Source organism: Lampetra fluviatilis, chromosome 12 (genome assembly GCF_964198595.1).
Source record: "Lampetra fluviatilis chromosome 12, kcLamFluv1.1, whole genome shotgun sequence".
Classification (NCBI taxonomy): Eukaryota; Metazoa; Chordata; class Hyperoartia; order Petromyzontiformes; family Petromyzontidae; genus Lampetra; species Lampetra fluviatilis.
Genome location: NC_136286.1, coordinates 3,262,574 through 3,278,653, shown reverse-complemented (window position 1 = coordinate 3,278,653; position 16,080 = coordinate 3,262,574). Strand labels below are relative to the sequence as shown.

Sequence of the window (16,080 nt, the reverse complement as noted above, 5' to 3'; positions counted from 1 at the left end):
ACTGCTGGATGAAGGCCTCCCCACGATGTGTCAGCCGTGGGTGCTATCTCGTCACGCTGCCCAGTGGGGGGGTGGGTTGGTGAAGGGGGGCCGCCAGGACCGGTTTGGGAATCGGAACTTGGGTCACCGAATTCATAGTGCATTGCGCTAACCGCTGCACCACTGTTCCCACCAACTCAGTTTCGTGAAATCGAGTGCGTGTGTGTGCGTGCGCGTGCGCGCGTTCGTGATTCTCACTCGGTCTCATTGCACTCCCAGCTCTCCGCTCCTGTGTCTGCACACCATTGCCTCACCTCGGCAATCCTCACCTGTGTCTACGCCCCTCCTCCTCCTCCTCCCCCCCTTCCCCACCACCGTTACCTTTGTCTCACCCGGACGCCAACTCTGCCCCTCGCCCCGCGACCATCCACCAGGTGACTGCTACTGCCCGGCCGCCCTCATCCTGGGCTTCCCGCAGTACTGCCGCTACCGCGCGCTGCTCAAGCGCCTGCACGAGCCCGGCAAGGCGCTATCGGACCCGACCGCGCTGGCGCTGTGGGGGCTTGGGGTGCTGGGCCCCCCGCCGGCCTCCTCCCCCCCCACGTCTCCGCTGCAGCCGCCGCAGTTCCCCATGGTCAAGTCGGGCGCCTCGGTGCGAGTCTTCTTCTGCCGAGAGACGTTCGAGCACCCGGGGCTGGTGGAGGATGTCTCCGTGTGCCTGGATTATGGTGAGGATCCGCCACCGTTCTGCCTCGTTGCGGTGTGCAGGCGGTGCAACTCCACCGGGGCCCATGGGCCCGGAGGAGCCTGGGCATCGGGCTGTATGAAGAGGGTGGGGATGTTGGACAGAGTTGGGGGGGGGAGCCCTATTGCGTTCTTTGCACCAGGGCCTGTGTCGACTGTGCCGACCGTGCCACGCAGCTGGCCTCGGCGCGACTATATTTAAAACATTATTTTTAAAATTCCACCATTCTCTTCTGTTGGTGCTCTGCCCGTGCTGTGTTGTCATGAGACAAAGATATTTTTCTCCCAGTTGTTTACTCTTCCCGAAATGTATTTACTGAAAAAGCTCTTCCGGCACGTGGCCGGACCACACACGGTAATGGAATCGGCCAAACATCCCAAAGCAGCACGATCCTCAAAAAGTATGTTGAGATTTAGTGAGGCCTTCCAGGATAAATAAATGCCACTGTTATTATTATTGTTACATTGCGTTAGTGAAACGGCCCTGGCTTATGATATCACGAAACGATTTCTGTCCGTTGGTCTTTTATCCACGCCCGTGTGCACGTTCGTGTGTTGCAAGCCCTGCTAAGTGAGTTAACCTGTCATCAAATCTAGATTAAAGTTTTACATTTTCTGAGCTGGAATCGGCCGAATTAAGTAAAAAGCCAAAATGTAATATGATGAGTTTTTTATGACGCTATCATTGGTGACCATGCAGAGACTATTACCTCGCTTTGCTTGAGAAACCAAGATTATTTTCACTGTTGGCTGAAACCTGGATTCGAACCCAGGATATATAAAAACTAAAACTACAAACAATTTTTATTTCAACCCAGTGTAAGGCCCACTGAGCTCCCGTATAGCCGTCTTTCAGAAGCGACTTTGGCCATCGCATATTATCAGCTTAACTAAGTGGCTTATAATGAAAACTAATTTCTCTAGGACTGTTTTTTGTGTTTAATTTGTTGTTGTTCCCCCCCGGCTACCCACTGCACACTCCGAATAACATGGTTGGCTACGTACGGTACGAAAGAAGTTCAACATACAGGCTCTCGCCGGTACCTACGCGGCATCTCTGTGGGTTTCTTGTCTGTGCGTGCTGTGTCCACGTGGCCGGGCTTCACACGTGCTGGGGTTGTATTGGTGACTCAGAGTGAAAGTAGGTCATGTTGGATTTCCGCTCAAATGTGCGTGGGACCGGTCTCGTGCCCCATTTCACGGCCTTGAGCCCAGCGGTGGAAATATCACAATACCGTGGCGCATCCAAGTCCATTCGGGGGGACAAACCGCCTTTGGCTTTTCACGGAGTGGTTACTCATTTTATTGACCCCCCCCGGAGGAGCAATGGGGCCCGAGTCGATCCCCGATTGGGACTGACTGGGATGTCAAATCTCAGCCTGCCGATTGTGATGCATCCACACGTATCGCTTGCACCACCTGGTCACGTGCGGTTACTGATTAATGCCGATTTTTAAAATGATAGCACGATTGAATCCGGGTTTCAGCCGCCTGTGGTTTAGACGTGTTCTTATGTGTAGTGAGTTGATGGTTTCAGCTTGGTTACCAATGACAGTATTAAAGTAAAGTTTGCAGTACATTTTTTTTTATATTCAGGTCTCAAATTTTAAAAATACAATTTTGACGATCATGCGAATGAACGGTCATATCTCTCCTGGGCAGGGTCAGTGGGAATGTGCTGCCACCCTCCGAGTGCAGAATAAGAAGTCACTTGAACGAATCTCAAAAGTAGTTTTGCGATATCTGCTTCTGTGGATACCATGGTCTGAACACAAAGTTGTCGTGCTGCTCCGTGTGGGTTCCTAAGAGACACACTCGGTTCTCATGACATGACGGCGATCGCACAACTGTAGCAAATACTGGGAAATGCGTAAACTCTTTGCGCTCATAATACGCCATTAACTGTCGCGAAATCCGTACTGCATCAAACGGTGCAGCCGATATTCTAATTTTTAATAAAAAAAAAATGGGCCAACTTTACTGCAAAGTGGAAAATAATTTGAGAACAAACATTTTTTTTGGACATAAATAGCAGAACAGAGCCAGCATTTTGTCGTGAAGCTGAATTTGCATCTGGAATTGAAGCAGTGGGAAACTGATTTTGAGAAACTGCTGCTGTTGATGATGTGGGGCGATGGATGTGTGGGGGTTTTTTTGCGGCAGTGTTTTTTTGTTCTAAGAAGTGGGTCACTACACGTGACGGTGAGACGCTGTTTGCGGGACGCTATAAAGACACCGTTTCAAGATTTTTAAAATAATGATTAATTGGAATGAATATTTTCTTTACACTTTTGCGGGGCTAAAACGCCAACCAATTACGGCCCTGAATTCGGACGCATCCAAGCGAGCCATGCGATCACCGTCACACACTACGTGGTGCCGAGTGTTTACACACAGACCCACACTCACTTCGGCCTTCCGTATTTGTGCCTTTAATTATGCTATTTAATTATGCTAGTCTCTTTTACAGCAAACAATTTTTTACGTCACGCTATGTTTAATGCCCGATCAATAATTCATCATCGCGGTAATCGCTCGTAAATGTTTTCCGAAGCTGCACGAACGCCCGGTGCTCTTTATTGTAAAGGCTCTTCTGTGCCTTTTGGTAATTCCCCACGCTTTTATTTCCTTGTTTTGTTTTTTCCCCCCCTCTTTTGTTGCCGTTGACTTTAATCTTTTCACCGTGACTTCCCTCTCGCTCGTAACAGCGGCGGTAGCCGCTGCTGCACGGGACACCGTCGCTTGGCCTGCGTCCGCATCGGCCGTCGTAAACACAGAAAGTGGCCACCACACTGAAAAAAGACCTAATCCTTTTCCAGCGAGCACATTTAGCGCCGTTCTAAAAGCGCGCCAAGCGGCGTTGCCACCCGTCAGCGCCCCAGCCCCAACCCGTTTACGGTGGCGGCCGCTGCAGCGTTGGAATCACCGCATCGTGTTTGTTGTCAGGCTGCGTTAATTCCTCTCAATGACACGGGCGGCGGCGGTTCGCAGGGCATCGACGTCATGGCCGCGTAAGCGTGGAGCTCCAGCGTATCCCGTAATGCGCGTACACAGCTCGCGGCCACATTACAACGCTGCGGTCCCCCACCCCGCGTCGCCCCGCCCCCTCGCCCCCCCTCCTCCAAAACCTCAGCGTGTTTATCTGATAGCGAGATGTAAATGAGGAGGTGGTAAAACTCTTGCCTCGCTGCGACTGCTCGCTAAATTTGCTCTCGAGTCATCTTCGTCCTCGTTCCTCGCGCCTGCCCGAGTGGCCGCCACCATGGGTAACGTTGTGTTCCCCCGTCGCGTTCTCCGTCGTGTTCTCATTGTGTTCTTCGTCGCGTTCCCCGTCATGATGCGGTGCGCGTGGCGATACCCGGGGGTCCGGCTTTCTTTTTTTGGCTTAAACGTTTTCTCTCTTAGAAGCAGCGCTTCGTGTCTTGACAAATGTTTTAAGGGTCGCAGGTGGACATGGCTATGAGCCATATCGAGAGATATACTGGATGTGGTGTGCCAGGTGCAGAAATATTTTGCGATCCGGACTGCACGGCAGCATCTGGAGTCCACGGTTGGCTTCTAGCGGTCCCTTAGGAATCCTGCACGGGGGGGGGGGGTCCCGACTTTGGATTAAGGGGGTTGGGGGGGGGCAGCTTCTCTGGCTTGGCGTTTGTTTTTATTCGTGCATGTGGCAGGAAACGCAGGGCCGTGCCGCAAAAGTGTCTCCATTGTTTGGCGAATTAAATATCGCAGATCAATTTGTCCAATCCGCGACGGGCGAGCGGTGTTATTTTTAAAACAATCCGATGGTCTCGGCCGGTGCTAAGTCGGTGCTCGTTGTGAATACTGACGTTCACACTTGCTTTGTTTTAATAATTCAGGCCTATTCTAATCCACATTCAAAGCACTTTGCAAAGCAGTACGCGCGAACAATGCGTGGGGGTTGGAGTGGTACTAATTTTGGTTTGGAAAAGGTCTCGCGGTTTTGACGGGGTGCAGTTGTTGCAAAGGGTGGTGTGAGCATGCCGTAGGGTGATGAGCACGTGCGTGCGTGCGTGTGCGCCCGTGCGTCACTTCTGCAAAGGGAACTCGGCAGTGCAACACGGCAGTGGGAGGGAGCGCGTGCTGTGCTCTTCAAAACCACCGCCAACAACGGCGACAACAAATGACTGTCGGCGCGATTTAACGTGCGCGTCTCTCTCCCTCTCTCCCTTGCTCCCCTCCTCCCCCGCCCCGTGCCACCCCCCTCCTCCCTCTCCCTCCCTCCTGCACTACCGCTATCGCCCACGTTGCCCGCCGGAAGCTCCGAACCTGAAGGGCCGTCCCCGGAAGAGACGCGCGCGGTTCGGACGCTCGGATTCGCGGTGTCGCCGAGACTCGAGGAGCTCCACCGAGGAGCAGGAGACCAAGGCCAAGGTAGGAGCAGGGGCAGCGGGCGGTGGGGGGGCAGGTCTGAAGGCATTGGCAAGTCATTCATTTGTTGGGTCGATAATTTCATTTATTCGTTCATCAATTTATGCGTTCGCTCGTTCGTATTCGCTCTACTTTTTTTTTGCCGAGGGAGGGGCCACTGAGTTTGGCGAGTTTCTTGTGCGAGGGAGACCTGGCAAGCGACCTGCAGGGGAAATGCAGAAGGGAATCGTGAGATCAGATCGGCGCAAATGGCACAGGAGGATGCTCGTAGAAAGAGCACATTTGAGAGAGCGGGGAACGCTGGCACGGCGGTTCACGCCCTGCAGATCACGGCTAGCATCAGTGGCGAGTGATATTCAAACCGGTCTTGGGTGCTTTTACTTTACAAACCCGCACTGACCGTCGTGGTGAAGTATGGTCGAGACAAACACTGTGACTTACACGACACGGGGTGGGCATGAATCCAGCTGTGGATAGGTCAGTGCTGATGATGATAATAATAACGATAATTATCGTAATGATGATGATAACTTAAAGGTGACTGCCGCAGCTGAGACCGAAGTGGGATGGGGGACGAGAGGGTAGAGGGAGGCAGATCCGGCACCGCCACCGTGTTGGGCCGCCGACGCGCTCCCGCTCACCGCAGCGCCGCCACCGCCACTCCCCGCAGGTGAAGTCGGAGCTCAAAAACCACACGTGCGCCGACGGACCCACGAGGCCGCGCGCCGCCAGCAAGTCCGGCGCCGGCGGCGGCTCGTCCGCCAGGACGGGCGCTGGCGACGGCGCCTCCAAGCCCAAGGCCGGCGGAGCCTGCCCCCCGGCCGGGGGCGCCACCGTGGCCGCCCCCGCCGCCGCCGCCGCCACCGCCGCCGCTCTGTCTCCGGCCGCCACGCCGACCGCGGGGGCCGCGTCTCCGGGGGAGGGAGCGACCAACTCGGCTGCTCGCGTCGCCGCGACGACGTCGGCGGCGTCGTCCGCCACGGTCGTCACCGCGGCGGTCGCGGCGACGGCGGCGGCGGCGGTGGCCGGCGGCGCGCAGGGGAAGGGCGAGAAGACGGCGGAGGAGGAGAACTTCCTGCGGGAGCTGCACGCGTTCATGCGCACGCGCAAAACCCCCATCGGCCGCATCCCCAACCTCGGCTTCAAGCAGGGTGAGCGATCGCGTCCAATTTCTACTCGCCTCGTTCACGCGCTTGAGTACTCGCTTGCATGCTCGCTCGCTCGCTTGCTCGAGCTCTCTTTTGCTCACAGTTTCAGCACATCACTCGCTTGGCAACGTGACTACCTCGCTCGCGCGCTCACTTGTTCACTCACTCGCTGTATCTCATTCACTCACTGTCTCACTTGTTAGATCACTCACCCACTTGCTTGCTCACTCGCTCAATGGCTCGCTCACTCACTCACCAACTCGCTCACCTGTTCATTCACTGGCTCAATAGCGCACTCATTCACTCGTTGGCTCAAGTACTCACTTGCTCCCTCGCCCACTCACTCCCCTCTGAACGTCCGTTGCGGCGGTCTTGGGGAATGCACAGAGACTCCCGCCGTGTACCGCGTGCGTGCGTGCCGGCTCGGTTGTTACTCCGAGCGCAGAGCGATATCGGGCCGCGCGGGATGAGATAAGGCGACGTGCGGGCGGGTGCGCGCGTCAACGCCCGCGCCTGCGATGTTGGCGGCGTGGTCAGTTGCCCTCGTGCGGGCGAGCGTGGGCGACCGTGGGCTAACCCGGCACACGGGGGGAAACTTTCCTCCGCCCGCTCCCCCGAGATCTCCTCCCTACACCCCCTCCCCCCGGCCCCCGCCGCCACCCCGTGACGCCGCTGATGTGAGGTTCGATTGCCCGAATAATGAGCTCTGGGGATTTGCTTGAAATTTTCAACAACAACAAAAAAACACCGGACGTAAAAAGTAAACTTGAATTGTGTTATCGGTCGCTACAGTTAGTCAATCGGCAGGTCACGTGTGGTGAGGTTAATTGTAGGTATTCGCCATCTCTTCCAAGACGTCTGGCTATTGTGGCAGTGGTACGAGTCGGGCAGTTGCAGGGTTGCACCTTTACCTTTGCGTTATTGATCACGGAATATGAGGGGCGGGGGGGGAGTGTGAAGCTGTGCTTCGTTCTCATTGTGCCGTGAAACTGGTGACCCGAGTTTGATTTACAGCCACGGCTGACATTGGCGGCGTTTCGCGTTGTATCGTCTTGGCGTGTCGTTAAATCCGTTTGTTTTCTGTCCCACCACACATTTTTATGTCCTCGCGGGATTTTTATCGTAAATTACAGATTTGATAACCTATCCGTGCGGGGACCCTCCAGTGTTGTCCCATCATAAGCGCGTGCCCCGTGACTTGTCGTCATCACGAGACTAACGCTCTCTGTGTGTCGCTCTCTCTCTGTGTCGCTCTCTCTCTCTGTCACTCCCTCTGTTTGTCTCTCCGTCTGGCAGTCGACCTGTGGGTGATGTTCAGAGCGGTGCAGGAGCTCGGCGGCTACGAAGCGGTACGTCTGCTCTCTTAATCTCTTACGATCACCGTCGATCACTACACCCACGTGACTGGTTAGCTCGTCTTTTTGCGATCGTCCGTAGGGGTGGGCGGGTATTAGTTGGTGTAGGTGGGTTGGTTTGGGTGGGTGGGTATGAGTTTTGGTGGAGGTGGGTATGGGTGGGGGTGGGTATGGATATGGGTTTTGGTGAATGGCTATGGGTGTGGGTGGGTATGGGTTTGTGTGGGTTTGTGTGGGTGTGTATGGGTTTGTGTGGGTGGGGTATGGGTTTGTCTGGGGATGAGTTTGAGTGGGTATGAGTTTGGGTGGGTGGGTATGGATGGGGGTGAGTGGGTGGGTATGGGTTTGGGTAGGTATGGGTGTATGGGTGGGGGTGTGTATGGGTATGGATGCTCTAGCAGTATATTGTACACCCTGGACACCATTGCAAACGAGTGTTTTATCTCAAGGGATTTATCCAGGTGAAATATTGATATAAATAATAATAGAGGTAAGATGTGCAGTCATACATAGGTGCTCCGCAACTTCAAACAGTTTCATGAAATTAATGATAAGTTAGCAAGTTTGAGGCGTTGTCATGGGAAGCTTAGATAACCCGCAACTCCGCGCAGAACACAGGCTGAAGTGGAGAGGGGGGAGGGCAGAGTAAAAGGAATGAAACGAGTGAATTATTAAACCCGTTGTGTGGCGGCGGTTGGTGGGGAGATGATTAAAATAGAAACGATCACCAATGGATTGCAAAGTAGCCCCACTGGATGAGCTGGCAGTTGGGTTATCGTAAAAACAATTGTACATCTGTGGGTTAGCAAGTATTTTTGTTCCAGGACCTGCCCCCTTATTTATACGGCGCACGCAACTGCCGGTCAGCCATGTCAAATTCAAGCAAAATTGTGTGAAACCAATGACCACACACACTCACCCTCCACTCGTAAAACCACGGTGACATTTAACATTTCTCGATGACCAACATTCATTGATCATTGTGAGCAGTTAATATAAACTATAAAAAAACTAAACTATGTTTTATTTCACCAGGTAAGGCCCACTGAGCTATATTGCTCTTTTTCAGAGGGCTACCTAGCCACAAATGACAGCTAAACGAAGTGGTTTATCACGTGGAAATTAATAGCAGCCAAATGCTATAAATGCATGTTGATTCTAAATGTGGAGAGAAAAACTGGAGTACCCGGAGGAAAAAAACACGCGACCATGGGGAGAGAGAGACATCATCAAACCCACGACCCTCTGTATACCAGGCTAGGTAGTTATCATCTCGCCACCGAGCGATGAAATCTCACGGAAAGGTCTGCTTCCAATTTTGAATGGAAGATGAATCGCGCTTTTTATTTATTTATTGCATAAATGCAGCTAAGGTATTTATTTCATTCGTGTTTTTAACTTTCAGTAAATATCAGCACAGGGAACGTTTTTAGTGCTGGTCCTAATGACCTAGGTGAGGGAGGTCACAGGTTGTACGTAGGCCACTATCAACAACTTAAGGTCCCACCCAGTTCCTTCTGGTCAGAATAAATTAAGCTCAACGAAGGTTGCCCGGACATCGCGATTGATTCGCGGTTCACGGGCCGGAAAATTAAGTTCCTCCTAGGGTGGACGAATCGACAACGCACGCACGCACGCACGCACACACAAGCGTTCGCCCGCGGCAGCGTCGCTAACCGCTGTCCCTGTGCCACGCGTCTCGCTCAGGTGACGTCACAGCGGCTCTGGAAGCAGATCTACGACACACTGGGTGGAAACCGCGGCAGCACGAGCGCCGCCACGTGCACCCGGCGCCACTACGAGAGGTGCGAAGGGGGCGGGAAGGGAGGGGGTGGGCGGCGGGAGGTGGGGGGAAGGGACACGGGACAATGTCCCACGCTGCCATTTCCCAAACCTACCTCCGGTGCCCGCGACGCGGAATGTAAACGTTGCGTGTCCCACGCAGGCTCATCCTTCCGTACGAGCGGCACGTGAAGGGCGAGGAGGACAAGCCGCTCCCTCCGCCGGTGAAGCCGCGCAAGCGGAGCGACGCCTCCTCCTCCTCCTCCTCGGGCGACAAGAAGAAGCAGCAGCAGCAGAGCGAAGAGGAGGAGGAGGGGGAGACGACGATGACGCCGGACGAGAAGGAAGAGCGCCTCCGGCGTTTGGAGGCCGAGGCGGGTAACGCGGTTGCCGCGCCGGCGGGGGCGGCCGTCCGACGAGAGTCGGCCGACGGTGCCGTCAAGAGGCCGAGCGCGATGGTGCTCAAGGACAAGGAGGTGCGATTGCTCGGCGGGTCGCGACGATTTGTTGAATTGCGACGGTGGGGCCGGGGGGGGGGAGAATCGTTTCGTGGGTGGTAGTTTTTGTGTTCTTCTTCGCCTCTTTGTTACTCGGGGATGGCTGTAGCCGGTTGGTCGGGTCCACTGCTGCACGAAGGCCCCACCCAACATGCAATGTCGGTTCAAGTGGCTTGTTTGATCGTACTTCACCGCGGGTTGATGAATTGAGGAGGAAGTACAGAGAACACCGTATTTTGCTTCGTTGCCCACTGCTGCCCCACAACGCCCACTCGAGCTCAAACCCGCCGAGCTGGTGAGGTCTGACAGGATAGGGCAGGTCTAAATCTGAATATTTATACTGGAGGAATCCGATGAGCTATAAAGCTCTTTTTGACAGATGTCCAGGAGGGACGGGTTAGAACATAACATCAACAAACAATACAAAACACGATAATAGTTAAAAGTACAGGGTAAAAAAAAAAATCCCTTTTAAAGCATACCAATAAAACTAAACCATCCCCATCCTACCCGATTGTCGCAGGTGAAGCGGGAGAGTGTGGAGCTCGCCACGCGGGCCCTCCACCCCGACTCGAAGGAGGACAGCCCGTCCGCCGTGCCGCTCGTCAGCGGCCTCGTCATCCCGGAGCTCAAGAAGGAGTCGGCCAGCATCCTCAAGGACGACTGGCTGCAGAGCGTTCTCAAGCGGCAGGCGGGCGCCGGCGAGCAGCGGGTCCTGGCCGTGGGCCACGCCGTGCCGGGCCTGCTGCAGGCCCGCACGGTGCAGGGCCACCTCGGCCACTTCGTCAACAACATCATCATGTCGCAGTTCTCCGACTTCGGCCCCGCGCGCTGCGCCACCGACGCCGGCTCGGCCGCCCGCGAGGGCCAACCGCAGGCGGCCGACGACGGGGGCCCCGAGCTGAGCTCGCTCGCCGCCGAAGGAGGCCCCGCAAAGAACGGGGTGACGGCCGCGACCGGACTGGCGGCACCGTCGCCTCAGCCGGTGGCCGGCGCGGGCAGCGGCGGCGGCGGTAATGGCGGCGGGCCGGGCGCGATGTCGCCGCTCGCCCGTAAGAAGCTGCTGGCGCAGGTGAGCGCCATGAAGCCGGTGGGAGCGGCGCCGCCGCTGGCGTTGCGCGGCGGCGGTGCGGCCGACGCTCCCGACGCGCCCTCTCCGCCGTCGCCCCTGAACGTCGCGGCCTCCTCTGGCAAGAGGCCGACCGTGATCCAGCACGTGCATCTGGGCACCAGCGCGGGCAGGGAGGCGGACGAGATGCCGGGTTTCGACCCGGCGCTCTCCTCCAAGGAGGTGAGCCGCCTGACCGAGTTCTACGGGAAGCACTTCACGCTTCCGTACCTCGCCCACCCCTTCAACGCGGCGGTGACGGCGGCGCTGTCGGCGGAGAGCGCGCGGCACGACGCCGACGCCAGGGACTCGCTGCGGCACTCGCCGCGGTGCCGGGGCGAGCAGGAGGCGAGCCGGCGCAGGCCGGAGTTGGACGACCGCCTACCGAGCTCGCCGCCGGCGCTGCTGCGGTCGCCGCCGCGGACGGCGCGGGGTCCAGTGGCCGGGGCGCCGGCGGAGCCGTGCGGCGATGACGAGCAGCCGACCGACCTCAGCCTGCGCAAGCCGGTGACGCCGCAGAAGCTCGCGGCGGGCACGAAGCCGGAGGCGGCGGCGCGGCCCAAGCCGCCCCCACCGGCGCCGTCGCCGGCGATGGACGCGTCGAAAGTCAAGGGTCACCCAGTGCCGGAGTTCCTGAAGGCGATGCCATTCGCGTCGTTCCCCCTGATCTCGCACGCGTTCTTCGACCTCAACCGCCTGTGCGGCGGCATCGCCTCCAAGCAGCAGCAGCAGCAGCAGCAGTCCCAGCCGGGCGTCGCCACCGGCACCGGCCCGGTGTTCCTGGACAAGACCGTGGCCGCGAGGCAGCAGCAGAACGCCGAGCAGCCTCCCTCCGCCGGCGCCACGAGCCCCCGCAAACGGACGGCGTCTGACGGCGGCGGCGGCGGCGGCGGCGGCGGCGGCGGCAGCGGCGACGCGCCGAGCAAAAAACTCAAGACGGAGGGGGAGGCGCCGAGCTCCGCCGTGGCGCCGCAGTTCTACCTGAGCCCGTTCAGCATGGCTCTGCTGCCGCAGACGAAGGCCGCGGTCGGCGACGCGAGTGGGGGTGGCGGCGCCGGCACCGTGACCTTCTCCGGCACCCACGACGGGCGCCTGCAACCCGTGCCGATCCCCGAGCAGCTCCTGAAGGCGCGCGCCGCGGGCATCCCCATCCTGCCGCTCAACCCTTTCCTGGTGCCGGCCACTTTCCAGGGGCGGCCGCTGCTGCTGCCGGCACCCGTGCGGCCGCAGGTGGCGTACGGGCGCGTGGCCCCGTCGCCCTCGTCACCGTCGGCGGTGTCGTCGTCCTCGTCCTCTTCCTCCTCCTCCACGTCCTCGTCCACCTCCTCGTCCACCTCCTCGTCGCCTACGCTGTCGCCCGCGTCGGTGTCGTACGAGGAGATTCTGCACCGCAGCCGACTGGCCTACGCCGCCATGGTGCACTCTCCGCTCATTTACCCCAACGGCAGGATGTGAGGGAGCAGCGCGCCTGGCCTGGGCGGGCGGGCGGGCAGGCGGGCACGGGAGTGGGGGGCGGGGGGCAGTTTGGGGGGCCGCTGCGCAGTCCGATAAACGATGACCTTTTTGATGAACCGGTTGGTTCCCCCGCGCTCGCTCGCCGGACGTGCCGGCCCGGAGCGACGGTGGTCCCCAAACTCGCGATCATTTCACTCGTCCGTCGTACTGCACTGGGAAATTTTTTTCAAGAAGAAAAAAGAATGAAATAACGGAAAGAAAAAAAATAACTTCATGAAGTTCATGGCTAATGCTGGTATGTGAATTTTTCACGGGCTGCGCACTGAAGTTTTTTTATAGGTAATTTGGCCGACTCTTAACGCTCTCACGAGGAACTCGGTTACAGACACATCTATTTTTCTAAACAAACCTCAGACTTTAGCCAAGGACCTCCATCCGCAAGCTCAAAATAACTGCTGTGTCCTTCGTAAGAAGTATAAACTGCAAACCTCTCTCCCATTGGAGGAACATTAACAGAGTATTTTCCATGCACGATCAAAGATAATGATGTGAATACAGCAACTTCTTGTGCCATCTTTTCTGCCCAGCATGACAAGACAAAACCACATGCACACACACTCGCACACACTCTCACACACGCACGAACACATGTGCACACTCTTGTTCTGCGTCAGAACGAGAGCGATGCCAGTTTCACCGATTTTTTTTTTTCCCCATTCGTACCCGACGCAAAACGCCATCACAATGTGAAGCACCCCTCAAAGCGTAACTGGTAGTACTACTGACAAGCGGTGGAACCGATACGTTTTTGCTGACGAGTTTGGGAAAACATTCCGCGGCGGGATGATGTTCTAGTTTCATCGCGTGGGGAGCTCTTCGGCGGATTTGCGCGCAAGGTGCGCGCGTTCTCTGCGGTGGAGCCGAGCGTTGCCTTAAAACGAGCGGGTGGCAGCTACAATAGAAAACCTACAGCAGGGAGGCGCGCGTGTGCGCGCCTGGGTCTTGCTGTTACGCTGGTCGGAGGAGATTTCAAAAATGTCCTCCCATGAAAATAATAATAATGAGCTGTACATTTTGCAGGCTTTCTTCTTAACACTGGCTGCAAACGGGGGAAAAAACGGACGTATTTTTTTATAACTATTTCTCTATGTAGAAAAACAAATGTATTTACAAATTTGCAAATGTTAACTGACGACGCAAATATCTATATGTATGTGTATATATATAAAACAATTACTGCGTTGCTATACTTGTAAAAGAAACCACACATTTGAGTTCGGGCCCGATTTAGAAGTTTTTGTTTTCATCACGGCGCAGCGATGGCACGTTCGCCACTTTCCGCAGAGGTTCGCGGTTCGAATTCCGGTGGTCGTACTGGTAAATACTGCTGTGTATATTGACCGGAGTAACAATACTGTACTACGTGCAACGTCTTCTTCACTCACAGCTGACGTTAACAATGCCCCCCGGACGTCGTTCGCAAGAGTAGGCAATTGTGTGCCGAAGTCGGGGCCCAAATTTGACCAAATGCGCAAATTACGCCGCAGTCACTCAATTGGAATGATACATAGCAGTAATCATCGCCTCCTACTGACCAGACTAATGCCCCAGTCGTTCTTGCAAATGAAACCACTGTCCTGGTCTCCTGAGTTCTCTCACCTGGTACCTGGGTTAACAAAATTAACTTAACTCGATCCGTCGACGTCGGCGGCAGCGCGTGGCGAACAACCTTGGCTGACCAATCACACGACTGTGGGAATAAATCACGTGATGCACTGCCAGTTACCCCCCATCCTTTTTTTGTCGTCTAGAAATTCCTTTACTCTTTAGTTAGCTTCAGGCGCGTGTGCGCGCGGAGTCGGTCGTTCCGTTTTCTCTTTCCGTTACGTTTGCGTTTACTGTAATTTTAACAAATTTACTAAAAATATAATACTTTAGCCGTTAATGGCGCGGTGCTGTTGTCCTGACATCCCATTTATAAAGCCCCACTTGTCCGCCTGGGTGGGTTCAGGCCGAATGCCGATTTGGTGCTTCTTTTGGTGAGATTTCGTCGGCTTTCTTGATTTTCACAGAGGGGGGGGGGGGGCTGGCGTAGAAGTTCTCCTCGTGAGCACGGTGGTGGCGGGGGGGACGGACGGACGTGAACTTGGCTCCGTCTGTGTCGCTCTGTGGGGCCTCCCCTCCCGGCCCCTCCGGCGTGGCGTGGAATGACGTGAGATCATCCCCCGAGGGTTCTCCCGATGGGGTTTCTTTGCAACGTTTCCATTGCCGTGCCAACTCTCGCAAACCATGTTCCCGGAGTTTCTGTCCATCGCTCACCTCATTGGGAAAAAAGGATGTTAAAGATATATATACGTGTGTGTGTGTGTTTTATCGGTTCTTTTGATTCGTCCATACTCTCAGACTGATAAGATGTAATTATTGTTTTTTTTATTATTATTTAAGGTTTTTTTTCTTCTTACAAATACAAACTCTACACACTTTATTATCATGTTATCTACACGCAAAGTAGCTCACGTATTTTACAGTACGGACATTGTAATGTATTTCCACTTATTTTTACGTGTGTGTGCGTGTGCGTGTAAGCTGTGTACAATTGCTTTAAAAAACAAGTTTTGCTGTTTTAATCGTTTTAGACGTTACAATATATTATTGAACTGTATCCCTCAAACTGGCAATTTCACACGTATTCACCAACATCTTACATGAGTTTGCCAGATGATTTTATTGATCAATTATGTTCTGGTTGTTATTGACGACGACGATGATGATGACGGTGATGAAAACTGTGCCTAACAACTGCAGTTCACTTTTTATTTTTAAACCTGTGTCGGCTTCTAATTAAACAAAAAATATTCTTAAAACTGACATTGACTTGGGATTTTTTTCTTCGCCACTTTTCGAGATTTTCTTGCCCTTTTTTTTCAATGCGGTCCCCTCTTGTAGGTTTACAAAATTCCACTTCCTTATCTCGCACTGTTTGCGCCCGGTGTTGACAGAACAGGCGGACGGAGTGATGTCACGAAAACCAGAAAATTAAAACCAAACTTTCCAAGCAGTTAAATATTTTCCCCCGCACCTCCGGCAAAGTTACTTCATTATTTGTTTCCACCAAACTTTTCACAATAACATCACAGTTGCGGTATTACGTTTAATTTCACCATGTTTTTTCATGTTCGAGTGGATTTAATATTGTTTTTCTCTGATTATTTGGCTGCTGTGTTGGTTGAAATTGTGGGATATTACCACCAGAATTGAACTGGGCCATGGATTTTTTGTGAACACAATATTACGCTGCAGTTGCTGCTGCTGCTGCCACCACGGGACATTTCAACTGAGAACTCTCGCCAAGTCAAACTTGACCCCGTGTCAGACAAATTAATGATCCTGGCAGATAATATCACTGAACTAATTCCCTGCAATCGCCTCTTATCCACGCTGGGTGGCGTCTCTGCACTTCCTGCTGTGGAGGTGATCTGATCAAGCATTTCTTTAGTCCTCTGCACTGGATTGTAGCCCAATCAAGTGACAAAACTGAAATTAAATGTGATGGCTTTTTGCGTAGCCATTGGTGACCAGTCTGAGAACATCAACTCGATAGACTTCATATCGACTAACTC

At 54.7% G+C, this 16,080-nt stretch overlaps 1 protein-coding gene across 1 annotated transcript in view; it reads left to right on the top strand.

Annotated features, from left to right (window-relative positions):
- The window catches only part of LOC144935053 (uncharacterized), a 60,245-nt gene extending 44,905 nt beyond the window's left edge, over positions 1-15,340 (top strand). Inside the window, exons 4-10 of the mRNA XM_078861375.1 lie at positions 414-707; positions 5,006-5,118; positions 5,786-6,266; positions 7,560-7,612; positions 9,326-9,423; positions 9,564-9,876; positions 10,421-15,340. Coding sequence (XP_078717501.1) covers positions 414-707; positions 5,006-5,118; positions 5,786-6,266; positions 7,560-7,612; positions 9,326-9,423; positions 9,564-9,876; positions 10,421-12,460 — 3,392 coding nt within the window. The 3' untranslated portion in view covers positions 12,461-15,340. The remainder of the gene's footprint in view (positions 1-413; positions 708-5,005; positions 5,119-5,785; positions 6,267-7,559; positions 7,613-9,325; positions 9,424-9,563; positions 9,877-10,420) is intronic.
- The last annotated feature ends 740 nt before the right edge of the window (positions 15,341-16,080 follow it).